The sequence below is a fragment of the Bos indicus x Bos taurus genome, chromosome 16, assembly GCF_003369695.1.
Source record: "Bos indicus x Bos taurus breed Angus x Brahman F1 hybrid chromosome 16, Bos_hybrid_MaternalHap_v2.0, whole genome shotgun sequence".
NCBI classification, from domain to species: domain Eukaryota; kingdom Metazoa; phylum Chordata; class Mammalia; order Artiodactyla; family Bovidae; genus Bos; species Bos indicus x Bos taurus.
This window is the reverse complement of record NC_040091.1, coordinates 46,354,089-46,381,464: the sequence shown is the minus strand read 5'-3', so window position 1 is coordinate 46,381,464 and position 27,376 is coordinate 46,354,089. Positions and strand designations below refer to the sequence as shown.

Below are 27,376 nucleotides of genomic sequence, written 5' to 3'. Positions count from 1 at the left end.
GAAATGGCAACCCACTCTAGTATTCTTGTCTGGAAAATCCCAGGGACAGAGGAGCCTGGTGGGCTACAGTCCATGGAGTCGCAAAGAGTTGGACACTACTGAGCACGTGACCCCTCCTCAGGCTGGATAGTTCGCTGGAGCACCTCACAAGACTCAGGACTCAGGGTTACGTTTGTTGTTGTTCAGTTGCTAAGTCACTTTGCAACCCCATGGACTACAGCACACGAGGCTCTTCTGTCCTCTACTATCTCCTGGAGTTTGCTCAAATTGATGTCCACTGAGTCCATTCATGTCCATTAGATAGTGATGCTATATAACCATCTCATCCTCTGCTGTCCCCTTCTCCTTTTGCCTTCAATCTTTCCCAGCAACAGGAACTTTTCCAATGACTTGCCTCTTCACATCCGGTGGCCAAAGTACTGGAGCTTCAGCATCAGTCCTTCCAATGAATATTCAAGGCTGATTTCCTTTAGGATTGAATCTTCCTGCAACGCCAGAGACCAAGGTTCCATCCCTGGGTCAGGAACATCCCCTGGATAAGAGAAAGGCAACTCACTCCAGTTCTTGCCTGGACAATCCCATGGACAGAGGAGCCTTGCAGGCTACAGTTCATGGGGTCGCAAAGACTAGGATACGGCTCAGCTATTAACACTATACTATGCTCCAGTAAAGGACAGAAATAGTATCAACCTAACAGAAGCAGAAGATATTAAGAAGATGTGGCAAGAATACACAGAACTGCACAAAAAGATCTTAATGACCCAGATAGCCACGATGGTGTGATCACTCACCTAGAGCCAGACATTCTGGAATGCAAAGTCAGGTGGGTCTTCGGAAGCATCACTATGAACAAAGCTAGTGGAAGTGATGGAATTCCAGCTGAGCTATTTCAAATCCTAAAAGATGATGCTGTGATAGTGCTACACTCAATATGCCAGCAAATTTGGAAAACTCAGCAGTGGCCACAGGACTGGAAAAGGTGAGTCTTCATTCCAGTCCCAAAGAAAGGCAATGTCAAAGAATGTTCAAACTCCCCCACAATTGTACTCATCTCACAAGCGAGCAAATTAATGCTCAAAATTCTCCAAGGTAGGCTTCAACAGTACGTGAACCAAGAACTTCCAGATGTTCAAGCAGGACTTAGAAAAGGCAGAGGAAGCAGAGATCAAACTGCCAACATCTGCTGGATCATAGAAAAAGCAAGAGAATTTCAGAAAAACATCTACTTCTGCTTCATTGACTATGCTAAAGCCTTTGATTGTGTGGATCACAACAAACTGTGGAAAATTCTTCAAGAGATGGGAATACCAGACCACCTGACCTGCCTCCTGAGAAATCTGTATGCAGGTCAAGAAGCAACAGTTAGAACGGGACACGGAACAATGGACTGGTTCAAAATTGGGAAAGGAATACGTCAAGACTGTATATTGTCACCCTGCTTATTTAACTTATATGCAGAGTAAAGTCACTCAGTCGTGTCCGACTCTTTGTGACCCCATGGACTGTAGCCTACAATGCTCCTCCGTCCATGGGATTTTCCAGGCAAGAGTACAGAAGTGGGTTGCCATTTCCTTCTCCAGAGTATCTTCCCAACCCAGGGATCAAACCTGGGTCTCCCGCATTGTAGGCAGACGCTTTACCATCTGAGCCACCAGGGAAGCATGCAGAGTACATCATGCAAAATGCCATACTGGATGAAGCACAAGCTGGAATCAAGATTGCTGGGAGAAATATCAACTGGTAACCTCAGATATGCAGATGACACCACCTTAATGACAGAAAGCCAAAGAGGATCTAAAGAGCCTCTTGATAAAGGTGAAAAAGGAGAGTGAAAAAGCTGGCTTAACATTCAAAAAATGAAGATCATGGCATCCAGTCCCATCACTTCATGGCAAATAGATGGAAACAATGGAAACAGTGATAGACTTTACTTTCTTTAGCTCCAAAATCACTGCAGATGGCAACTGCAGCCATGAAATTAAAAGATGCCTGCTCCTTGGAAAAAGAGCTATGACAAACTTAGAGAGCATATTAAAAAGCAGAGACATTACTTTGCCAACAAAAGTCCATCTAGTCAAAGCTATGGTTTTTCCAGTAGTCATGTATGGGTGTGAGAGGTGGACCATAAAGAAAGCTGAGTGCCAAAGAATTGATGCTTTTGAACTGTGGTGTTGGAGAAGATTCTTGAGAGTCCTTTGGACTGCAAGGAGAGCCAACCAGTCAATCCTAAAGGAAATCAGTCCTGAATATGCATTGGAAGGACTGATGGCCAATACTTGGCCACCTGATGAAAAGAACTGACTCACTGGAAAATACCCTGATGCTGGCAGGAGGAGAAGGGGACAACAGAGGATGAGACGGCTGAATGGCATCACCAACTCAATGGACACGAGTTTGAGTAAGCTCTGGAAGTTGGTGAAGGACAGGGAAGCCTGGCATGCTGCAGTCCATGGGGTTATAGTCTGACATAACTACATACTGAGTTGAACTGATTACTCTCTAGTGACTAACTTACCCCAAAGCCCTCTCCTCCAACCCCCAGGTCTTGGGTGGGGCTAAAAGTCCCACCCCTCCAATGCTGCCAAAGTCATTCCAAAGATCAGCCCCTTCCTAAAACTGCTATCTCTGGGCCACCAAGCACTAGTCATCTCCTTAGCATACAGAAGATGCTCTATCCAAGGTTTTCCAACATTTTCCCAAGGGTTTTAGGAACTTGCCAGGAGGATAAAAAACATTCCCATCCACCCTACGGAGAGAGTCAATTCCTAGGCAGGTTGATAAGAAGTCTAGGGGTCCCCAAGGAGAGAGGGGTCTGGAATTCTCAAGGAGAAAGAAAGGACAAACTTTTTCCCCTCTACATTCCTTAGGATTATATAACAATAATGTATCCTGCTTGAGGACAGTCTCTGGAAAAAACCTTCTAGCTAATCCTATTATCTTAAAATGTAAATTATGGGAGTAGGTCTGCAAAGGTCTTTACAACCTCCAGATATTCTTCTGATTCATTGTAATGACTAATTGTAGAGTATATAACTCCATTGCTAACACTAGCAAGGGGGTACTCTTTCTGCCCCCTTCTGATGCCTATCTCCTTTATACTTTAATAAAACTTTATTATACAAAAGCTCTGAGCGATCAAGCCTCTGGCCCTGGACTGAATTCTTCTCCTCCAGAGGCCAAGAATCCCGGCATCTTTTAGTGGTTCAGCAACAACCTTTCACTACCACACAGGGAATGTTAAGGGTTTTAGGAGCTCTGTGCCAAGACCTAGGAACAAAAACCAAATACACATTTCTTATGATGCCACCCAAGAGAAATAAAAACATATGTCCACATAAAGGCCAAAAAGCTGGAGACACTGATATGCATCAGCTGATGAACGGATAAACAAGGTGGTAAGGTAAGGTAAGGTAAAGTCTCTTAGTTGTGTCCAACTCTTTGTGACTCCACAGACTGTAGCCTACCAGGCTTTTCCATCCATGGGATTTTCCGGGCAAGAGTACTGGAGTGGGTTGCCATTTTCTTCTCCAGAGGATCTTCCCAACCCAGGAATCGAACCCAGGTCTCCCGCATTGTAGGCAGATGCTTTACCGTCTGAGCCACAAGGGAAGTCTTAAACAAGGTGGTACGTATGCATAAGTGGAGTATTATGAAGGAAGCACTGACATGTGTGACAACACAGATGAACATTGAAAACATGGTGCTGAGTGAAAGAAACCAGACACAAAGACCACATCACTTGGCTTCAGTGACATGAAATGTTGAGAACAAGGAGATCTATAGAGAAGGAAAATGGATTAGGGGGAATGGAGAGAAATGGCTTTTCTCAAAGAGGTCACAAAAATGTTCTAAATTGGTGGCAGTGATGACTGCCCAACTCTGGATGTTCAAAAAGCCACTGAACTGCATACTTCAATGGATGACGCATCAATGGGATGCAAATTACAACTCAATAAAGCTGGTACAAAGGACCAGAATCCGCCCACTGGAGGAGGTTTCTCCCAAGTTCACTACATTGCCAGAGGATTAGCCAGTCACATGAGGACAGCTACCCCAGCCTCCCTCAACAAGTCCAAAAAAAAAAAATCCCAGCTCAATGAGGGGAGAGTAGGGGAGAAGAGCAGACACCGGCAGCCCCCTTTGGCAGCCTGAGCACAGGCAGAGACCTGCCAGTACAGCAGCCTGCTCCGATCTCAGGGTGCTCTGAGCTCCATGCTCATCCCAAGCTCTCAAAGCCCACCTCCTCCAACAAAGCCGAGTGGGGTCCCTGAGGAAAAAGATGCCAGGTCTCCACTGAGGATGCATACACAGAGGGGCATGCTCAATCCCACAAAACACGCAGTTCACAACACCCAGCACCCACTGTCCACTCCAAACACTTAACCAAGAAATCCTGAGTCACATGGCCTGGGCTGGACACCAAAGGCCTAGCATGGGTCAGGGCACACAACGTCCCTGTCATCCTACCTTGTAATGACACCAAATTTAGACGACAGAGCAGATCTAGTTCCAACAGCCTGGATGGAAGCCCAGCACCTCTGCCCGGGCCTCAGGCACCACTCCTGGGCAGTGACTGGCCTCCTGAAGGCGGCCTGCCTGCCCAGCGCACAGAGGCAGAGAGCCCGGGTGAGCAGCCTCATCCTGCAGAAAGCGGCCCAGACTGTTTACCCTGAGCCGGCACCGGGTTTAGCCCCCGCCTCTCTACCTTCAGGGTACCCCCCCAGTGCTCAGAAATGCTGCAACTTTCGCACTCCCGGAGCGCCTACTCCCGGGATGGCCCCTCCTCCACGCAGCTGGCAGCTGCCGTGGCTCTCACAGGCTGCAGGGCCCAAGATACATCTGTGACCCAGCATGAAGTCACTGAGCTGGGCTCTCTGATGAGCAAACGAAGAATAAAGGTATCCACAGGATCACAGCGTGGTGGGACTGGAGGAAATGGGTGGGGCTGTAAACCGCGCCCACGAAGGTTCAGCCTCCAGGACCATCAGTCAGGCAGGCAGGCAGACAAGCAGGAGCAGCCCCAGCCCCCGCCCGCGCCCCCGCCCGCTGGAAGGGCCTCCGCACAGCAGGTGGACACGAAGGCTGGGTCCAGAGACCGCTCAGGTGAGCAAGACGCCACCACCGCAGGGCGGAAGTTCATGGTCGCCATGTGAGGCTCTAGAGCCAAGGAAGACACACGTTCCCTGCCCCGGACTCCCAAGAAGCAGAGGGTGGAGCTGTGACTCCTTTTTACTACTTTTTCTTTGGCTATGCTGGGTCTTAGTTGTGGCATGTGGGATCTTCCTGGACCAGGGATGGAACCCGTGTACCCTGCATTGGCAGACGAATTCTTAACCACTGGACCACCAGGAAAAGTCCCTCCTTGACCAGTAAGGAACAAAAGACTTTATTGACCTCTCTCCCCTTCCCTCTCTCTTTCCTCTCCTTAACCCTTCCTATCCTTCCGTTTTTCTAGTCCCCCGGTCCTGGATGCAGGAATCTGGTTGAAGGGCCCTCAGCCTGAGCTGAGGATTGGAGACTGATCACCTCCTCTTGGCAGAGCACTCGAATTCTGGTTCTGGTCTGGTCTGGTCTGATTTCTGGTAGGGTGGAGTTCCAGTCCTCCCTTCTCTGGGGGCCCAGGGAAAAGTCCCGTAACACCTGGGTATCTGTAGGTGGCAGGAGACGTCTGTAAGGCCACCCCTTTCGCCCCCCCTCTCCCGCCTCCTCCCCCTTCTTCTTTCAACCTGGCTTCCTTCCCTCCTTTTGAAATCTTTGATGTTAGTACTTGGATCTGAAGTTCTGTGTCTCTATAGGAGGTTTTCTGAGAAACTGTATTCTTATATTTAAGGGCTTCCCTGGTGGTGCAGAGGTTAAAGCGTCTGCCTGCAATGTGAGAGACCTGGGTTCGATCTGTTAGGTAGGTATGTTAGGTAGGTAGAATAGGGAAAAGGAGTCCAAAATGGCGGTGGCTAAAAGACAAGGAAGGTCCGAGGACCGAGTGAAGACTTCAGGCAGAACAAACAGCACTCCTGGCTAAGCCCAATTTACATAGGGCAGGCCCAGGTGGAGGGAAAAAACATATAAAAGGAGGAGCCAAAGCGCTTTCTCACGGACTCTCTTTCCCGCGTGCCTGCGCTCCTTGTGTGACATCTATGCTGCCGTGACTCGGATATAAGCTGGCTGAAACAACCTCTGCGTGGAAGAGGCCAAGCACAACAGGAGCCCAACTCAGCGAAGCTCCCACGCTAGAAGCGGAAGGTGAAGAAACCCAGTGCTGGGGAAAGCCCATCGTGCTGGAAACCAGGACAGCGAAAAATGAACTCAGCAGAAAGCTCACGCGGCCCAGTCTCAGATTCCAGGAGACCTCCAGTTAAGGTAAGAGGTCCTCGCTCCTATGGCTGGAGGGACCTGTACAATCTCTCGTTTCTTGTTTCCTCGAACCTCCCGCAAACAGGCGGGTGGCAGGGGCACAATTGAGGGACTCTGGAGAGGCTATTCCTCAGCATGTCCCAAAGGCGCTATCTGCTGAGCCCCAGTAGCTGTTACCCAAGCCGGTGGGGGTTCTTCTGTCCTTTCTCTTCTCTGTGCCAAGGATCAGACCAATGAAACTGCGAGCACTGGTCAGATATTTAGCAAATCTTCCAGTGGGCTATGTAGGGGATTCCTTGGCACATTTTTCCTACTGCTTTTTCCTCCTGTCCTTCAGCTCTCTCCCGGGACTCAAGCCCGGCCAAAACTAAAGAAACTCAGGCTCTGATGTCTCACTGTAAAAATTCATTGAGATACAAAGCGATAAGAAGTGGATTTGTTAGGACCCAGAGAGAAGCCACCCTTCAGGGTGTGAACCGAGGGCAAGGCCATGGTATTAGGCCTGGCTAGGTTTTGTGAGGGGATCATCCCAGCCATAGGGGAACCACCCACTCCTCCCTCTTCTGACCTTGTGCCTTGGAGCTGTCCTGCCACCTCTGGGTGTGTCTGTTGCCTTATAGATTGGGGATTAAGGTTTACTTGAATTTGACTTGTCATCTTGGACCCAACTGATTCTAATTGGTTTACATTATACCCTTGTGCTATGTCATTCTTTCAAAGGTTGTGCTTTGCCCCCTTCCATCCTGTTTCATGCTCTTTTCCTAAGCCCCATCCAGACCCACAAGGTTGCCTCTACAATCTTCTGAAGAGACAACCAGAAAATAGGTGGCCTTGGGAAGGAAATACTCTATAATATCCAACCCCCTAATCCTACCCAATACTGGTCACACTGGAGATCTTGGGGACACCCAAACTCCAGTCTGGGGGGTCCCAGGAGGTCGTCACGCCTCGACCTGCCCAGGGACCCAATCCTCGGGAGGCCATTACGCCTCGACCTGCCGGGGGATTCGATCTCTAGGAGGCTGTCACGCCTCAGCCTGCCTCGGGATCTGCACCCTGACCTGGGGACGCCTGGCTCTCAGGTTGTAACAGTTCTGGGTAGGATAAGCTTTAGAAAGACTTACCCCTAAGGAAGTCCACCCATGGAAACATAAAGAAGCCTATTACTTGTGGGACTGTGCCCAGTCTTAGCAATAACTCAGGAGCCCAATGAGAACCCCATTGCCTTTCTGGAAAGGCTAAAAGAGGCACTCCAAAAGTTTACCAACCTGGACTTAGACTCTTACGAGGGACGGGTGATTTTAAAGGACAAATTCCTGTCCCAGTGTGCATCAGATATCAGAAATAAGTTACAGCAGCTACAGTAGCAGGACCCTGCTGCCTCTTTAGATGAGATGGTCCAGACAGCTACCAATACCTTTTATAACAGGGAACAGGAGGAGGCCAAGGCCCAGAAGAAGGAGAGAAAGAAAGAGACAAGGCATGCCCAGATGCTGGCCGCCCTCCAGAGAAGCCCTATGGCAAACCCCAAGTCCTTGAGGGACAAGGCACGAGACAAATGCCTGATCTGTAGACAGGCGGGGCATTGGGCCAAAGAATGGCTTTGGACAAGTCTCCTAGAATGGCTTGCCACAAATGCCATCAACTGGGACACTGGGCAGCACTCTGCCCTCAGGACCCAAGAGCCTCAAGGTCAAGCGCCAAGCCTACCCTCATGATGGTTCAAGAGCACTGAAGCGGGCCCGCTCCAGCCAGCCCGCCTGTCACAGATAACCATCACGGGGCTGGAGCCAAGGGTGCAACTGGATGTGGCAGGTAGGTCCGAGGATTTCTTGGTTGACACAGGAGCTACCTACTCTGTCTTGATCTCCTACTCCAGAGCCTTCTCCTCCAAAACCTGTACCATTTTGGGTGCTACAGGAAAAGCAACTACTAAAAGATTCACCCGAGCACTTCTTTGTTGCTGGGATGGACAAATATTTTCTCACCAGTTTCTGGTGGTCCCTGAGTGTCCTACCCCCTTATTGGGAAGAGATATACTCACTAAACTGGGGACCACCCTTGTGATGGGAAGTTCTTCAGCCCCTAGAGCTCTGCAGCTCCTGGTTACTACTGAAGAACCCATTACACCTTCAATAGAGAGGGACCAAAAACTATGGGAAGACAAAATTAACCCCCAGGTGTGGGATCAGGGGATTCCTGGACAAGCCTACCAAGCTGAACCGGTCATCATTGTCCTCGGAGATCCCACTCGGTTTCCTAACCAGAAACAATATCCTCTCAAAAGAGAGGCTCGGGAGGGACTACAGCCTTTAATAAATAAATTCCTTGCTTGTGGGCTATTGGTCCCTACCAGTTCGCCATGTAACACCCCAATCCTCTCAGTAAAGAAAAAAGATGGAACCTGGCGAATGGTTCAAGATCTCCGGATCATAAATGAAGCTGTAGTCCCCCTCCATCCCACAGTACCCAATCCCTATGTAATCTTGGGAGAAATCCCACCCAGTGCCAAATGGTTTACAGTCTTGGATCTCAAAGATGCATTTTTTTGCATATCACTGGCTAAAGAATCCCAATACCTTTTTGCCTTTGAGTGGGAGGCCCCAGGAGAAAAACACCAACAGATGACTTGGACAGTATTACCTCAGGGCTTCAGAGATAGCCCCCACCTGTTTGGACAGGCCCTTAGCCAGGATCTCCTAGATCTGGACCTGGGACCTAATGGGAAAATATTACAATACGTAGATGACCTACTAATCTGCTCTCCAGATGAGAAAAGTGCCCAACAACATGCAATTCAGGTTCTAAACTTCTTGGCAGAAAGGGGATATAAAGTCTCCCGTGCTAGTCGAGACAAAGGTCACTTACCTGGGAGTTCAGATTACACACAGGGCCCAGGAGGCTGTCCTCTGATTGGGTACAAGGAATCCTCCAGTTGCCCTCCCCCACGACTCGAAAACAATTGCGAGCTTTCCTGGGGCTAACTGGTTATTGTAGAATCTGGATACCCAACTATGGTCTAATTGCCCAGCCCTTATATGAAAGCTTAAAGGGACGAGATGATTCAATCCCACTGATGTGGGGAACTCCTCAAAAGGAGGCAGAGGCTACACTAAAACAGGCCTTAACTCAGGCACCTGCCTTGAGGTTGCCAGACCCAGAAAAAGCATTCCAACTTTATGTCCATGAAAGGGAGGGAATAGCCTTGGGAGTGTTAACTCAAAGGCTGGGATCTGAGCCCCAGCCTAGCTTACTTATCCAAGAGGCTCAATCCAACTTCCCAAGGTTGGCCCCCCTGCCTTCGAAATCTTGCAGCTATTGCGATCATGATAGAAGATGCTTTAAAACTCTCCTTTGGGGACAAACTAACTATTTTTACCAGCCACCAAGTAAAACAACTCCTAAATGGGAGAGACCATTTATGGATGTCTGATCAAAGAATCCTCAGATATCAAGTAATGCTGATGGAAAATCCAGGCCTCACTATATCCCCTTGTGAGGTTCTTAACCCAGCCACCCTCCTACCTACCCCCGAGGGTTGTCTCCCATTTCACTCTTGTCTAGAAACCTTGGACCACTGGACAAAACCCCGAGAGGGATTGTCAGAAGATCCTCTGACCAATCCTGAGGAAATCTGGTACACTGATGGAAGCAGCTTTGTCGTGGATGGAAAAAGAAGAGCCGGGTATGCAGTAGTCTCCAATTTTGAGACCTAGAGGCTAAGCCTCTGCCACCAGGTACTTCAGCCCAATTAGCTGAGCTCATAGCCCTGACTCGAGCTTTAGAGCTGGGAAAAGGAAAAAGAATAGCCATTTACACTGACTTCAAGTATGCCTTTCTGGTGCTACATGCACATGCGGCTGTTTGGAAAGAAAGGGGCCCCTTGACCACCCGAGGGTCCCCAATCAAATATGGTGATCAGATTCTTCGACTCTTGGAGGAAGTCCATCTGCCCACTGAGGTTTCAGTCTCCCACTGTAAAGGACACCAAAAAGGGAACACGGAAGTGGCACGAGGGAACCAAGCAGCTGATCAGGCAGCTAGGAGAGCAGCATTACAGAACCATGACCTAATAGGGATTGCCACCTTAGTTCCACAGACTAATTTGCCAGAAACTCCTTCATATACTGAAGGTGAGACTCTTAAAGCTAAGAGCGAGGGCTTTCAAGAAGATCATATGGGGTGGTTCCAAAAGGAGGGACTCCTTTTTCTGCCTGGAAACCTCCAATGGAAGTTGGTTAACTCCTTACATGCCACTACTCATTTAGGAGAAAAGGCCCTCCAAAGATTACTAGAAAGGTCCTTCAGAGGAACAGGCTTCCAAACAACTATAATACAGGTGGTCTCCTCTTGTCCCACTTGCCAATTAAACAACCCCCAAGGAGCTCGAAGACCCGAGCTGGCCCAGCCCATCCAACGATGTGGGGCCTACCCAGGAGAGGACTGGCAGATGGACTTCACCCAGATGCCAGTTTCTCAAGGGTATAAGTACCTATTAGTTATGATAGATACATTCACAGGATGGATTGAAGGCTTTCCCACCCGGACTGAGAAGGCTGAGGAGGTGGTAAAAAAAAACCTGCTCCATGAAATCATTCCAAGATTTGGTCTGCCCAGGTCATTACAAAGTGACAATGGGACATCATTTACTTCTAAGGTCACCCAAGGAGTCTCGAAAGCATTGGGCATTACTTATTATCTCCATTGTGCCTGGAGGCCTCAATCTTCAGGAAAAGTAGAAAGAGCCAATCAATTCTTAAAATCAGCGATAAAAAAGATAACCCAGGAGACCTCCCTGGGATGGAAGGAGGCTTTACCAATAGCTCTCCTCCGCACCCGCATTGCCCCTAAGGAACAGGCTGGTCTTAGTCCTTATGAGATGCTATATGGGAGACCTTCTGTTTATGTCAATGACCTCTTCCTAGATCCAGAGGTTCAGACCCTCCAGTCTTATACCATAGCCATTGGGCAATTCCAACAGGATATACGCTTGTGGGGTATGAACCAGGACCCAAAAGATTCTAAAGAGTCACCACTATATGCTCCAGGAACTCAAGTCCTAATTAAAATCTGGAAAGATGGGTCCCCAAAGGCTCAACTCCAGCCCACATGGAAGGGCCCCTACCCTGTAATACTTTCTACCCCCATAGTCAAGGTACCAGGACATGACTCCTGGATTCACTACTCACGAGTCAAACCATGGAAAAAAACAGAAGAGGACACTCAATACACCTGTGAGCCCCTGGGAGATTTCAGATACCTATTCAGAACTACCAGTGAGTGCCATTCTAATGAACACCCCTAAAATCTGGTTTCTGGGGATAAGATTTCTCAGGATAACTCTAAGGAGCCAACACAGCTTGACAGAGACTGTACTCCAAGACAGACAGGAGATATATCTTCTGATCCCTGAACAAGGAGGGACTTGAGCTATCGTGGCGATGTGAATTTAAAATTGACCAATGTCCCTACTAGTCCTTGTTATGCTATATTGATGATGCTTATGATTATTCCATGTACTGTCAGTTGTCTAACCTGTTTTGTCTCTGCCCGGGTCAAACAGCTACAACATGCAGTGCCAGTTCAACAAAGGTACAAAACTACAGCCGACCATGGAAAACATCACACGCCCTTGGACACCGCTATAAGGACTACCTCAACGCCCCTATTCCCAAAGAATTGGGCCTCCCATCTCTTGAGGGGGGAATGTTAGGTAAGTAGAATAGGGAAAAGGAGTCCAAAATGGTGGTGGCTAAAAGACAAGGAAGGTCCGAGGACCAGAGTGAAGACTTCAGGCAGAACAAACAGCACTCCTGGCTAAGCCCAATTTACATAGGGCAGGCCCAGGTGGAGGAAAAAAACATACAAAAGGAGGAGCCAAATCACTTTCTCATGGACTCTCTCTCCCGCGTGCCTGCGCTCTTTTCTTTCTCTCTCTCTCTCTCTCTCCTGCTATCTTCTAAATAAAATAGAGCTGTAGCACGGTTTGTCCAAGACCCGAGAGCTATGCGCGCCGAGCGCTTCAATGTCCGTTGCTCCAAATCCTTTGTTGTGACAAGACAAAGAACCGAGGAACATACACTCGCGTGACAGATCCCTGGGTCGGGAAGATCTCCTGGAGAAGGAAATGGCAACCCACTCCAGTATTCTTGCCTGGAGAATCCCATGGACGGAGGAGTTTGGTGGGCTACAGTACAGTCCACGGGTCGCAAAGAGTCGGACACGACTGAGCGACTTCACTTTCACTTTCTTATTCTTTAATGTGGACAACATTAAGAGGCTTTCCCCAGTAGAGAGAAGGCAGTAGGTTCCAAAGTCCCCAGCAAACAGCTTCAAAAGGTGGGCTCTGGCTCCCCTCCGGCTTCCAGGTGTGACTGATGCAGGGAAGAAGCCTATTTTGACTCCACAGTGCAACTGTTTTTTTGACTTGCTTTCCATTGCTTTTGTTATTATAATCATACTTAACGGCGGGCCTGGAAGACCCTGCCCCTCTGCTTGACTGTAAACTAAGGAGCCTTTGTTCAGCTTCTGGAGAGATAGTTTGTCCCAGACCAAACCAGTCGATCCTAAAGGAAATCAATCCTGAATATTCATTAGAAGGACTGATGCTGCAGCTGAAACTCCAATACTTTGGCCACCTGATGTGAAGAGCCAATGCTTTATAAAAGACCCTGATGCTGGGAAAGATTGAAGGCAGGAGAAGGGGACGACAGAGGATGAGACGGTTGAATGGCATCATCAACTCAATGGACATGAGTTTGAGCAAGCTTTGGGAGCTGGTGATGGACAGGGAGGCCTGGTGTACTACAGTCCATGGGGTCACAAAGAGTCCACACAACTGAAAGACTGAACAGTAACAAGCTGTGAATAGAAGAGATTAACACACCCCTTCTAAGGCTGGCCATTCCCTTGGAGATGTTTTATAAGACTGAAGACCCTTTCACTTTACTTCCCCACTGCACCTCCTTCTCCATTCTGCCTTTTGACTTTAGTTCCTCCTTGTTTCTTTCTCTCTGATGTATAAAAGAACCTACATCCAGACCCCAAGAAGATGGTTATTTTGAGGCGCTAGCCTGCCATCTTCTCGGTCAGCTGGCTTTCCGAATACAGTCATTTTCCTTGCCTCAACACCTCATCTCTCGAATTCACTGGCCTATTGTGTGATGAGCAGAGCGAGCTTGGACTTGGTAACAAGACTGAAAGAAATCTCAGAGGGCACAGGTTGGCATTTGTAAATATCTCAGCATTTCCTCCAAGAGATGAAGACTCTGTTTTAAAACCAGACTACAGGAATTCTCTGGCAGTTCAATGGTTAGGATTTGGCACTTTCACTGCCAAGGCCCCAGGTTCAATCCCTGGTCAGGGAACTAAGATCCCACAAGCCATGCCACAGGGCCAAAGAATAAAAATAAAAACAGAACCACAAAACAATTACCCACCTAAAACAACACAAATTCATTAATATAACTTTTTCTAATTGGCTTTACTCAACAGCTTGTGAATTTGGCAGCATCCCATTTAACAAGCAGAAAGGAGATCCTCTCAATAGCACTAAATATCAAGTAAGTGCTCAAGTTTCCTCAGCTACATTCAAAACGTTTTGAAATCTGCAGTTGTGAACACTTTTCTTTTTGACTGCACTTCATAGCATGCAGAACCTCACCAATGGACTGCCAGAGAATTCCCCTTTTTTTTTCTTAAGGTGAGGTAATTGCATTGTAGTTATGGCTTTTTAAAAAATAGTAATAACCTTTACTGAGGTACAATGTGTGTACCATAAAATCACCTACAGTTCACTTTTGAAAAGTGTATACACCTGTGAGGGGAAGCACACTCTGAAACCGCCCACCCTGGCCAGGCAACCCTAGTCGTCATTTGTGTGAGTTATTTTACGACAGGAGAACCTCGTAAGGAACACGGAACTAGTAAGTCACCACCAACCGGAAGAGCTCAGCAAAGGTCAAAAGGAGACACCATATGTCTGACCAACTCCCAGAATCCTTTCTCTGGCATCCATCTTGCCTGAGCTACCTGTGTGCCACCACGAGGGTATGATTGACCAAGGACATCCCAGAAACTAACCCCATCACCATAAAACCCAAGACTGCGAGCCACCAGGCAGAGCAGTCCTCCTGGGCTCCCTTACCCTACTTCTCTCCACCCAGGCGCCCCTCGCCAATAACATCTCTTGCTTTGTGTCAGCTCATGTGTCTCCTCAGACAGTTCATTTCTGTGTGTTAGACAAGAGTCCTGTTCTCTGGCCCTGGCCTTAAGGGGTCCCCCTTCCCACCACACACCTGTGTAAGGGACCACAGCTGTGACGGAACATTTCCAGCACAGCACAAAGTGCCCTCCTGCCCCTCTGCACTTGGTTTCCCCCCAGCTCTGGCCCCTGGCACACAGGCCTGCTTTCTATCACTACAGTTCTGCCTTTTCTAGAATTTCTCATTAATGGAGTCAGATACTCAGTGTAGCTCTTTGAGTTTTGTGTGTGTGTGTATCAGTGATTCTTGCTGCTGTTGCCGAGTACTTTTCATTATCTCTTTATCAGACAATGAAGATGTGAGTTCTTTCCAGCTTTGGGTAGTTACAGAAAAAGTTCACAGGGACTTCCCTGTTCACAGGGACTTCCCTGGTAGTCCAGGGGTTAAGACTCCGTATTTCCACTGCAGGGCCTGTGGGTTCAATCCCTGGTCTGGGAACTAGGGTCCCACAGGCCTCATGGCGTGGACAATGAAAAACCCAGAAATTCCTTAGCATCTTTATCGAGGGACTAGTCAAGTTTCCCCCAAGTATCTCATAAACACTCTAAAATCAGATTTTGTTGATTTTCTACTGAAATCATTTGTATACAGGAAATCAGGATTTATAACAAGGTTCCTCTGTTGGTCAGATATAGGTAGCCTGTGAGTACGTGACCATAGAGTTTACCCTCCTCCTCAGGATACCTTTGAGAGTAAAAGGAAGTGGACCAGGAGGTTCATACACACAGTCACCACCCCAGGTTGGGACCCCCTCCCCAGAGAAAGCCCACCCACGGGGGAACGCAACTCCTGGGCTGCCTGGCCAGGTTACAGGCGGAGGTGGGATGGTGGGTGAGCACAGCCTCACCCATCACAGGCTCCCTGGGCTGCAAGGACTGCATCTTCAGCCACAAGCGCCCACATCTCCACAGGAAGGAAGCCAGCACTGGGCATCGTTTTATGGAATGTTCCAGAACACTACCTTCAAGTGTGGTTTCTCTAACTCAGATTCTGTGTTTTTATTAACTCTGCTGTGAGCCCAAAGACAAAGCCCCGAAGAGAAAAAAATTCCAAACAGGCCTACTTCGAAAATATTGTGAGTTCAGTTCTAGTAAAACGCATATCGCAATAAAGCAAATCACAGGACTGTTTTGGTTTCCAGTGCATACAAAAGTTACACTATTAAATGTGCAATAGGATTATGCCTAAAAAAATAGGGTACACCCCTTAACTTAAAAAACATTTTATTTTATACCTACGGCATGGGGAATATAGCCAATATTTATAACTATAAATGGAGTATGGATTTCCCAGCTGGTGTTAGTGGTAAAGAATCCACCTGCCAATGCAGGAGACGCAGGTTCCATCCCTGGGTCAGGAAGACCTCCTGGAGGAAGACATGGCAACACATTCAAGTATTCTTGCCTGGACAATTCCATAGATAGAGAAGCCTGGCAGGCTACAGTCCATGGAGCCGCAGAGAGTTGGACATGACTGAGCACTGACTACACTGCATAAATGGAGTATAACCTTTAAAAATCACATATCTATATCGTATATGCATGCATGCTAAGTCAGTCGTGTCTGACTCTTTGCGACACTATGAACTGTAGCTTGCCAAATTCCTCTGTCCTTGGGATTCGCCAGGCAAGAATACCAGAGTGGGTTGCCATGCCCTCCTCCAGGGGATCTTCCCAACCCAGGGATCAACCTGTGTCTCCTGCAGCTCCTATATTGCAGGTGGATTCTTTACTGCTGAGCCACCAGGGAAGCCCACCTATATTGTATACCTATAACTTGTATAATATTATACAGTAATTATGCTTCAATTTAAAAAATTTTTAATTAAAAAGAATTTATCACCAAAAAAATGCTAACCCTCAGGAATTCCCTGGTGGTCCACTGGTTAAGAATTTGCTTTGCAATGCAGGGGACATGGGTTTGATCCCTGGTTGGGGAACTAAGACCTCATATGCCTTGGAGTAACTAAGCCTGTGGACCACAACTACTGAGCCCATGCTCTGAAACAAAAGGCACCCTGGTGCCACAACAAAGAGCCCACATGCTGCAACCAAGACACAATGCAGCCAAATAAATGAATAAGTGTTTTAAAAAAATGCTAACGTGGCCAAAAAAATTAATAAATGTTTTTAAAAAAAATTGCTAACCATTACCTGACAATGCAAAGTGGCCACAAAACCTTCAGTTTGCAACAACAACAACAAAAAAATGCATTACCTTCATTCTGGAATTAAGTGAGACACAATGAGGTGTACCTGTACTAAATTTAGGTCCATCCATTCATCTTTACTGGCATATCTACCAACTGTACCTATCACCAATGCAATGGACATGAACTTGGACAAACTCTGGGAGGTGGTGAGGGACAGAAAGACCTGGCACGCTGCAATCCATGGGGGTCACAAAGAGTCGGACACAATTAGGCAACTGAACACCACCACCAGCCGTATACTGTCACCCTGCTTATTTAACTTATATGCAGAGTACATTATGTGAAATGCCATGCTGGAAATCACAAGCTGGAATCAAGATTGCCAGGAGAAATATCAACAACCTCAGATATGTAGATGACACCACTCTTATGGCAGAAAGCAAAGAGAAACTAAAGAGCCTGTTGATGAAGGTGAAAGAGGAGAGTGAAAAAGCTGGCTTAAAACTCAACCTTCAAAAAACAAAGATCGCGGTATCTGGTCCCGTCACTTCAGGGCAAATAGATGGTGAAAAAGTAGAAACAGGACAGATTTTCTTTTCTTGGGCTCCCAAATCAATGTGGACAGTGACTGCAGCCATGAAATTAAAAGGCAGTTGCTCCAAAAAAATAAAAAATAAAAGGTGGTTGCTCCTTGGCAAAGCTATGACAAACCTAGACAGCGTATTAAAAAGCAGACAAGTCACTTTACAGACAAAGGTCTGTATAGTCAAAGATATGGCTTTTCCAATAGTCACGTATGGATGTGAAAGCTGGAGCATAAAGAAGGTCTAGCACAGAAGAATTGATGCTTTCAAACTGTGATGTTGGAAAAGACTTGAGAGTCCCTTAGACTGCAAGGAGATCAGACCAGTCAATCCTAAAGGAAATCAGTCCTGAATACTCACTGGAAGGACGGATGCTGAAGCTAAAGTTCCAATACTTTGGCCACCTGATGCGAAGAACTGACTCATTGGAAAAGACCCTGATGCTGGGAAAGAATGAAGGCAGGAGGAAAAGGGGGCAACAGAGGACAAGATGGTTGGATGGCATCACTGACTCAACGGACATGAATGTGAGCAAACTCCAGGAGATAGTGAAGGACAGGGAAGCCTGGCATGCTGCAGTCCATGTGGTCCCAAAGAGTCGGACATAACTTAGCTACTGAACAATGAACAACAACCTTCAAAACGCAATAAATTGAAACACAATAAAATGAGGTGTAATTGTACTAAAATTCAGGTCCATTTCATTCATCTTTATTGGCATCAGGTGCTTTGCTGGGCATTCCTGGCACAAGAGAAAACAAAGCAGTCCCTGAGCTCAAGACACTTAGGAGCAGATTTACATGGAAAAGCAGGGCAAGCAAAAGAAAACCTTGTAGACTTGACACATCTACCTACAAACAAAGGATTCCAGGTTACCTGCCCGGGAGGCTGTGTCTGCCAAGGTCTCCCTCCATTGGCTCTGTTGCTGGAGAGCTAACTACAGTCCCCACAAAGTTTCCCCAAGCTTCCCTTAGGAAACCTTGCCATCAGAGACGTACCAGGAATCCTGGTTTTTAAAATCCTCTCCTTACTACACTGTCCCATAAGGTAGCCACCAGCCACAGGAAGCCAGCCTGTTTACACTTAAACAAATTTAAATGTGGGACTCCCCTGGTGGCTCAGTGGTAAAGAACCTGCCTGCCCGTGCAGGAGACAAGGGTTCAATCCTTGGGTTGGGTTCGATCCTTGGGTGGGGAAGATTCCCCTGGAGAAGGAAATGGCAACCCACTCCAGTATTCTTGCCTGGGAAATCCCATGGACAGAGGAGCCTGGTGTGCTACAGTTCATGGAGTCACAAGAGTCCGACATGACTTACGCAACAATCCTCCACATCCAACTGCACCTCAATCGCCACTCAGTAGCCACTTGTGGCTAGTGCCCGGCACGCTGCAGACACAGAGCATCTCCATCACACTCTAACAGCTTGGTATGGGACATGACCTTTAACTTCATTTGGACCAACACCTAGCAGCTCCTACTAGGGGCCCATGCTGATGCCACAATTGAGCCTCACAACTAGATGTGAATGTGAGCTTGAGCAGTAGACAAAACATGACAGTGGGGGACTTCCCTTGTGTCCAGTGGCTAAGACTGTGCTTCCCCTGCAGGGGATGCAGGTTCAGTTCCTGGTCAGGGAAGTCCCACGAGCCATAAGGTGTGGCAAAAAAAAAAACCACAATGGAACACCTGACAGGGAACAACCCACCAGTTGCCTTCACTCCCTTGGCTAGCTGGGTCCAAGGCCACCCTGGTCCAAGTCTGTAACCTCTGAGAGCCTCATTTTCCCCTATCTGTAAAATGACAGAGTTGGGCTGGGAGTTTCTGGGGGTCATTCCCATCTGACATTCTAGAACTCTGGGTCAAACAAGGGAAAAAGCAATTTGTTAACAAAATATGAATTAGCATCACTAAGAATAAAACCAAAGAAAAAGGCTCTTCTGAGACTTTAAATGCTGTTGCAGAGCTTTCTTGTGGGGCTCAATCATAACGAGGGTACATGGGACTTCCCTGGCAGTCCAGCTGTTAAGACACCTCGCTTCCAATGCAGGAAGCACAGGTTTGATCCCCGGCTGCATCCAGGAAAGAAAAGAAGGAGACAGCACACCGCAGTGGCTTGCTATCCAAAGTTCAGGCTCTGAGGTAAACTGCTCCTTTTGTTTACAACTGCCTAGCGCTAAGAGTTGGGCATGACTGAGCGATTTCACTTTCACCTTTCACTTTCATGCATTGGAGAAGGAAATGGCAACCCGCTCCAGTATTCTTGCCTGGAGAATCCCAGGGACAGAGGAGCCTAGTGGGCTGCCGTCTATGGGGTCGCAGAGAGTCGGACACGACTGAAGCGACTTAGCAGCAGCAGCACTGTGCTAAAGGTTTTATATCTCACAGTAACAACAGGCACAAGACAAGAATACTGAGGTCTGAAGCCCACACCAGCAAGAGGCCAAACTGGCATTCCAACCACGCCCTCAGCTTCCTGAGTCTGGGTCCCGCTTCTCAGACAAAAAAAGCTTCCATTTACTTACAAAGTGGAAGCCATTCTGCCAGGCCCTGGATAACACTTTGTTTAGCATCTGGAGCACGCATGATAAAATGAGGGTCAAAAAGTTAGCCAGCTTCCCAGAGGCAGAGGCCATATTCACAGCTAGACCTGGCACTGCCTTCCCCAGCCTTTAGAGCCCGTCTCCCTTCAACACCTCCTTCTGAACCAAGAGCATGGGACAACTCTTGTCTAGGATGGTGGAGGTTGTGGGATCCTCTCCCTGCTAGACTGTGAACTCCCTAAGCTGGGAACCCTCCCTCGGGGGATTTCACTCCTTGAAGGCAACCAGGGACACTTAATTAAATTCATGGCTGGGCTGCTCTAGGCCAGAAGGCTCCTCTTTCAACAAGAGGTGTCTGCTCAGATGTCCTTAAAGGGCTCCACCCTGCTGCTACCTCCACTACAGTGTCCTGGGGTTTCTCTGGGCCAAGTCCTTGTGACCAGGGACCTCATCACAACCCCCTTCCACTCTCTTTGACAGTTGTGTTGGCCACCTGAGGCTCACCTCCACCAGGGATCCCACCCCCGTGTCCCAAATCCAAGACAACGTGCCACTGTGAAATCAGAGAGGCAACCAAGTAAGCAGGCATTATGAGCAAGAAGTGTGGGCCCATGTGTAAGTGCCTAAGGCTGTTTATTAACTATATTAGAAGCTGGTTTTTAAAAAAGTACTATGTATAGATGGGCTATTCACCATCCTGATGAAGTATTAATAAATAAAAGCCCAGCCTTCCATAAGTAGACTGAAATCAGTATCTACTTTTGCAGGGAGCAGGTGGAAAACAGGTGGGTCTGGAGACAGGAGACCTGTCAGGAGCTGCACCCCCTCCCTCCTTCTGTGGCTGAATGACCTTAAGAGTCTCCTAGGATCCCTGTCATCCACCCTCCCGGAAATGCCGGGCACACCAAACCAGACGCAAATAATGAACAAACCCTTTGTAAATGATGAGCTCCAAGGTCATTTGGCCATTATGAGGTAGAGACTGACCCCAAGAACCTGATTCCAGGCCTGTCTGTCTCTTAGGATCAGTTACTTCGATTACTATCCCCCTAAACCTGGAGAAGGTGGGGCCAGGACAGTCATACAGCCAATAACAAATCAATGGCACAAGGCTCTCTCAAAAATTTCCTCTCCCTAGAAAAGTCAAAACTGACCTTGAGGTCGGGACAGGACTCCGACTGAGTCAGAAGTAGGGCTGGATTCAGGGGACCCCACGGATCCAGCTCAGCGCGCCTAGCCTTTGTCTCTTCCGAGACGTCAATATCCTCAGGAAACTAACTTGGCTTGAACCCAAAGTCAGTGTGACGCCCAACCTCAGAATCTGAGGAGCCGAGCCAAACAGGAAGGTGCTGTCACTGTCAGTGGTGCAGGAAGCACAGGCCCTGCCTGCAGGCTCAGCGCCTGCAGGGCCTTCCAGACTCCTCGCCCTTCCTCAGCTCAGGCTATACCCGCTTCCGTTCGGTTCGAGGGAATGTAAGGTAACCTTGAGGTTACCCTGCTCCGGTCGGAAATGAGCCGGCTCGAGGTCTTGCGCATCCTCCGGCCCTCTACCCACCAGCACCGGAGGAGGAAGGCTGGGGTGGGCCCCTGACAAGAACCCTTTACCCCCATTCTGTAAGATGCTTCTGGGCTCAATGGACCATCCTCTGTTCTTCGCTCTGACTGTCAGAAGGGAAAGGTATTTCCTCTTCTTCCGGTTAACAGCCGCCTCCCCCACAGCAAAACCTGGGCAGGGTACTGCAAGGACTGCGTAACTGCAGCCCTCGCCCACTCGGGCGCGTACTCCAGGGCTCAAAGGGTTCTGGCCGCCGCCCAGCCGAGTGGGTTACCTGCGCAGCACATGTCCGGGGATCCGGATGGCTTTGCACCACCGCCCGGATAACGACCTCGAATTAGGGATCTCAGTGGGACCTGGGGTGAGGCCCCAGCATGCTCAGCCACCCGGCGGGGCGGAGCTGGGCGGGGCGCGGGGGGCCGCGCTCCGACCCCCGCCCTGGGAAGGGCGCCGCGCCGTTTCCTCGCGCAAACGGCCTGCGTGACCGCGGCGCCGCCCAAGAGATGCGCCGGAGGCCGGCGCGGCGGCACGAGGGGAGGCTGCCGGCTCTGTGGCATCTAAGGAGCATCCCGGCCGCGGCGGGGGGGCGGGATCGGGAGGTGACCGGTTCGGCGGAGGCGGGGACTGGGTAGGGGAGGGCGTGGGGCCGATGGGGGTCCGCCAGGCCCCCTGGCCGCCCGCCCGCCCGCCCGCCGTGCGCCCCTCTTACCGGCAGATCTGGATGGCAGACGGGGTCTCGGCGGCGGGGCCCGACATTGTGGCGGCGGCGGGCGGCTGAGGGAGCGCGCAGGTATCTAGCAGGCCGGGCGCGGAATGAATGAGTCCGGGGGGCGCCATGGAGGGGGAGGGGAGAGGAGGAGCCATAGCGCCAGAGAGGCGGGGCCTGGTCGCCGAAGGCGAATCGAACGCAGCTTCCCTCGAAGCTCCGCCCCGCATACCCGCCCTCGCCCTGCCCCCGGGCCGGTGTCCGCTCCCCCGGCGTCCGGTTCTGGCGGCGGAGGGGCGCCGCTTCCAGAAGGTTCGGCGGCGGTTGGGCGGCGCCTACACGGGACTGGGCGGCGGCGAGAGTGAGCCTCGGCCCGCGCGGAGCGTGTTCATATGGGGCTTTCCCCCGCGCGTGCCCGACAGTTCGCGGGCCTAGGGGCGCGCCCACCGCGCGGCGGGGCCGTGCGCTGAGGCCTTGCCTTCTGCGTGGGCTGAAAAGCCAGCAGGAGGCCGCGGCAGGCACGCGCCTTCTCAGATCAGCCCTGAGAGGAATTTGGGGGCGGTTAATCGTAAAGGAACCTTCATGGCCGAGCTGGGAGGCACGTGAGTGCACCAACCATCAGGCCTCAGCGAGTGCCTCTGCTGCAGGGACACGCAGCTGCTGGAGAGAGGCCGGGAAGTGGGATCCGTCCACACCGCCCGCTGGAAACCACCTCTGGGTCATTTCTGAAAGACTTGCCCAGAGAGCCGAGCCTTTGGTTAGCGGTACGTGTCCTGCAGAGAGGAGGCCTAAAGGTCTGTTACGTTGCACAACGAGTGCCCTGTAATGCAATTCACGACCAGATCCGCGCACGAAATAAAGGAAAAGTGATCACTCTGCCTGCGTAATTTTGGAGAACTTTGTACTCCTTGTGAGACGTGACTCTTTCCGAGCTTTTTACCAAGAACACAAATTGCTTCTGTAGTCAGGTTTTTAAAAATCAAAACCCACAGAAATTAAGCTCCCCTATTTATTGTTGGTTGTTGAGTGGCTAAGTCGTGTCCGACTCTCCTGCAACCCCATGGACTGTAGCCCTCTCACCTCCCCACCCGCATCAGGCTTATCTGTCTATGGGACTTGCCATGCAAGAATACTGAAGTGTATTGCGGTTACCTTTTCCTCCCCCCGTTTATACTAATTAAATTGCTGGAAACATCCAGGATCACCAAGCCTGTTTAACTTCTTCCAATATTGGTCCTGCAATAAATTTCTTGTGATGGAACCCAGGAGCACTAGCAGGGTCTGCAGTCGTAGGTAAGGCAGATTCCTTATTTATAAAATGGTGTAATAGTAGTCACCTTCCAGACCTGTGGGGAGATGAAATGAGTTCAGGGAAAGCAGGTGAAGAAGTTAGGGCCTTTCTTACTCTCTGCTCATCTTCCCTGCTCATTCCCACTCTCTAAACAGCCATTCCAGGACAGTCAGTACGAAGGAATGAGGATTTCCTGAAGCCCTGCCCTACATGTGTAGGTGGGCTCAGGACTGTGAGACTTGGAGACATTCCTTTCTTCAAATAGCTCAAATCTGATCTGGGGACAAAGCCAGGACACAAAAAACCTGACTCCTACCACCTGCTGAGGAAATTCCTAGACTGGGGACTGGGCTAAGTGGTTCAGGATTAAATAGCCACGTCCCTCCCAGGGTAAGGCAAAAAAAAAAAAACAAAAACGTGGAGCAAAATCAGCACCTTTGGAAAAGGATGTGGCTACCCTTTGGCCCAAGACAGCATCTGTCAGCAGTTTGGTGTGATAGGGCCCCCCAGGCCAGAAGAAGCCAGGGAAGATAACAGCCAACCCGCTTCTTCTTGTGTCCTGGATTCTGTAGGGAGAAAAACCATAGTCCGAGGTAATCCACTTGTGTGTGATTGCCAATGGTTTATGATGTTGCTCTGCTTTAAAGGAGAGCAGTGGGGGACCCAATCCCTTAGCAAAAACATCATGAGATTTACACTGATCTTGAAGAGTCTGTCACCTCCCCATTTTAGGGTTTTGTTTTGGTTTTTTTTTTCCTACTTTCTTCTCAAGCTAGCGGGGCCATTTCCATCCCTCTCTTTCAGCAAAACTTCCCAAAAGAGCTGTTTATAAACACAGCCACTCTCCTCCTCCCCCGCTTCTGTTCTATTTGGAACCCACTCCACTCTAGCTTTTGTCTCTTCCGCTCAATTTATCAAGGTCACTAATTCCTTGCAAGTTGCTAAATCCAATAATCCTTTGTCAGAAGTCATTTTACTTGACTTCTCAACAGTATGGAGCTGGCATGATCCTTCTCTTCTTGAAATGCTTACTCCTTGCCACGTACTCCTACTACTCTTCTGGCCTCTCTGTACAGCTTCCTGTGGTCCATCTCCATTCCTTCCTCTCAGGACTTTGGAGAACCCCCAAGCAATGTTTGGACTCTTGGGGGCTCATCCTGTTTTATGGCTTTAAATCCTATCGATTGAACAACTACCTACCAGATGGCTCCAGCCTAGACCGCTCCCCTAAATCCCAGACTTCTGTGTCCCCGGCCGAGGCCACACCTCGCTGTGATTATATAATAGACATCTCCCACTCCCCCAGACTTGGTCCTCTTGCAGTCTTCCCCATCTTGGTAAATTACAGTTCCTTCCTTCCAGTTGCTCAAGCTAATAATTCCTCTCATACCCTTCATCCAGCCCATGGGTGAATCCTGCCCTCTCTATATTCAAAATAAGTCTGGGACTTCCAGACTGGGCTCAGTGGATAAGAATCCATCTGCCAGTGCAGGGGACACCTGAGCATCCCTGGTTTGGGAAGATTCCACATCCCGTGGAACAACTAAGGTATTCGCCACAGCTTCTGAACCCTAGTGCTGAAACTACTGAAAAACCACACCCCCTAGTGCCTGTGCAAAGAAAGAAGCCACCACAATGAGAAGGCGGCCTATCGCAACAAAGGGTAGCCCCTGCCTCACCACAGTTGGACTTCGCTGGTGGCTCAGATGGTAGAGTATCTGCCTGCAATGGGGGAAACCTAGGTTCAATCCCTGGGTTGGGAAAGTCTCCTGGAGAATGAAATAGCAACCCCCTCCAGTGTTCTTGCCTGGAAAATCCCATGAACAGAGGAGCCTGGTAGGCTACAGTCCATGCTGTCTCAAAGAGTCGGACACAACTGAGCTACTTCTCTTTCACTTTTCACCACAGTTAGAGAAAACCTGTGCAAAGCTACAAAGACCCAGCTCAGCCAAAAATTTTTTAAATAGCTAGAATGTGATGATGTTTCCCTGTGATTCCAGAATCTGCCCATTCCTTCCTCTGTACGTGTGGCCTCTGATCCTGCTCTCCCCCTTGCTCATACCCAGCCATTTGACCCCTCCCATAGTCCCCAGATACACCTGGGCCACCCTTTCCTCAGGCACGCATGGGCTCACCACCTCACATCCTCAAGTCTTTGATATCATGTTCTAAACGAGGCCTTTCCCCACCATCCAATCTAAATTACAAGCCCTCCATGTTCCCTATCCTCTTTTCTGGCTGATTTTTCTCCTTTGCACTTAATACCATTTAATATTTATTTTATTCCTCGATTTAGTTTTTCTTGCCTAACCACAATGAATGTGCCCTGAGGGCAGGAATTTTTTACTGTCTTGTTCATGGTCTATTCCAAGCTCCTAGAAGAGCACATAATAAGCAATAAATATTATAAGAATGAATCAAGAGAGGTTTGCTAACAGCATCATATTTAACAGCAGCAGTTACTTAATTTGCACACACTTTCTTTGGACCAGAAATATTGTCTACAAATTGTAATAAAAAGCATCATGTAAAAATTTATTCAAAGTTTTTTGGAAAGACATAAGCTTGACACTTGTAAACTTTGAGGGAAAGGACTAGGGGGTAAGGCCTAAAGAGAGGCCCCATCTGTTTTTATTATTTTTTCATGTCACTATATACTAATGAATATGAAGCAACAGGAATTCTCATACACCAATGGTGGAATATAAATTGGTATAATCTCTTTGAAAATTAACTGAAAATAATTACTTAGGTTGAAAATAAGGGAGAATTCCCCAGATGCCTAGTGGTTAGGTAAAGAATCCACCAACGATGCAGGAGACGTAAGAGACATGGATTCCATCCCTGGGTTGGGAAGATCCCCTGGAGAAGGACGTGGCAACCCACTCCAGTATTCTTGCCTGGAGAATCCCATGGACAGTGGACCCTGGTGGGCTACAGTCCATGGGGTCACAAAGAAACACAACTGAAGCGACACACAGGCACTAACGGTCAGGATTCTGGGCTTTCACTGCAGTTGTCCAGGTTCACTCCCTGGTTAGCATGGTGACCCAAGGACAAAAGAGCAGATAAAACCAAGGAGGGTGTTGGAATGCAGGAACAGAAAAACCAGACCCTTATTGTCCTTCCCTCCCCCATGTTGCAACTACAGTATAATCTGTCTCCCCTCCTACCCCATAGGGAGAAGTATACATGCCTCCCAGTATACATGCCTCATCCAGTCAGCAAATGACCTGCAAGACTCCTATCCCACTCCTTGTACCCTGGGTATAAAAGTGAACTAAGGACCCCTGTTCAACATCGGTTCTCCCTTGAGCTGGCCCGCTGTTCTAACAGCATCTCCCACTCTAATGAACTTTATTTCCTTCTCATTCTGGAAATCAGTCCTGAATATTCATTGGAAGAACTGATGCTGAAACTGAAACTCCAATACTTTGGCCACATGAAGCAAAGAACTGACTCATTGGAAAAGACCCTGATGCTGGGAAAGATTGAAGGCAGGCAGAGAAGGGAACGACAGAGAATGAGATGGTTGGATAGCATCACTAACTGAATGGACATGAGTTTGAGCAAGCTCTGAGAGTTGGTGATGGTCAGGGAAGCCTGGCATGCTGCAGTCCATGGGGTTGCAAAGAGTTAGACATGACTTAGCGACTGAATAACAACAAAGAAACCTAAATATTATTTTTTAAATTGACTAGGGACTTCCCTGGTGGTCCAGTGGTTAAGAATCCACCTGCCAATGCAGGGGACATAGGTTCAATCCCTGGTCCGGAAAGATTCCATATGCTGTGGGGCAACTAAGCCTGTGGGCTACAACTACCAAAGCCCATGCACCTAGAGGCTGTGCTCCGCAACAAGAAGAGGCCAAACACTGCAACAGCTAGACAAAGCCCGAGCACAGTAACAAAGACCCAGTGCAACCAAAAATTA

The 27,376-nt window shown here is 48.9% G+C and overlaps 1 protein-coding gene, 1 long non-coding RNA gene and 1 other non-coding gene across 3 annotated transcripts in view; 2 read left to right on the top strand and 1 right to left on the bottom strand.

The window, feature by feature from the left end:
- ACOT7 (acyl-CoA thioesterase 7) overlaps positions 1-22,328 on the bottom strand; it is a 107,785-nt gene extending 85,457 nt beyond the window's left edge. Inside the window, exon 1 of the mRNA XM_027565058.1 lies at positions 22,156-22,328. Within this exon, the coding sequence (XP_027420859.1) occupies positions 22,156-22,310 (155 nt within the window). The 5' untranslated portion in view covers positions 22,311-22,328. The remainder of the gene's footprint in view (positions 1-22,155) is intronic.
- On the top strand, positions 13,646-13,718 carry TRNAE-UUC. Its single transcript has one exon. It is a non-coding gene; the product is annotated as a tRNA-Glu (tRNA).
- On the top strand, positions 21,048-23,360 carry LOC113906642. Its single transcript, XR_003514947.1, has 2 exons — positions 21,048-21,569; positions 22,800-23,360. It is a non-coding gene; the product is annotated as an uncharacterized LOC113906642 (long non-coding RNA).
- Positions 23,361-27,376: the final 4,016 nt, after the last annotated feature.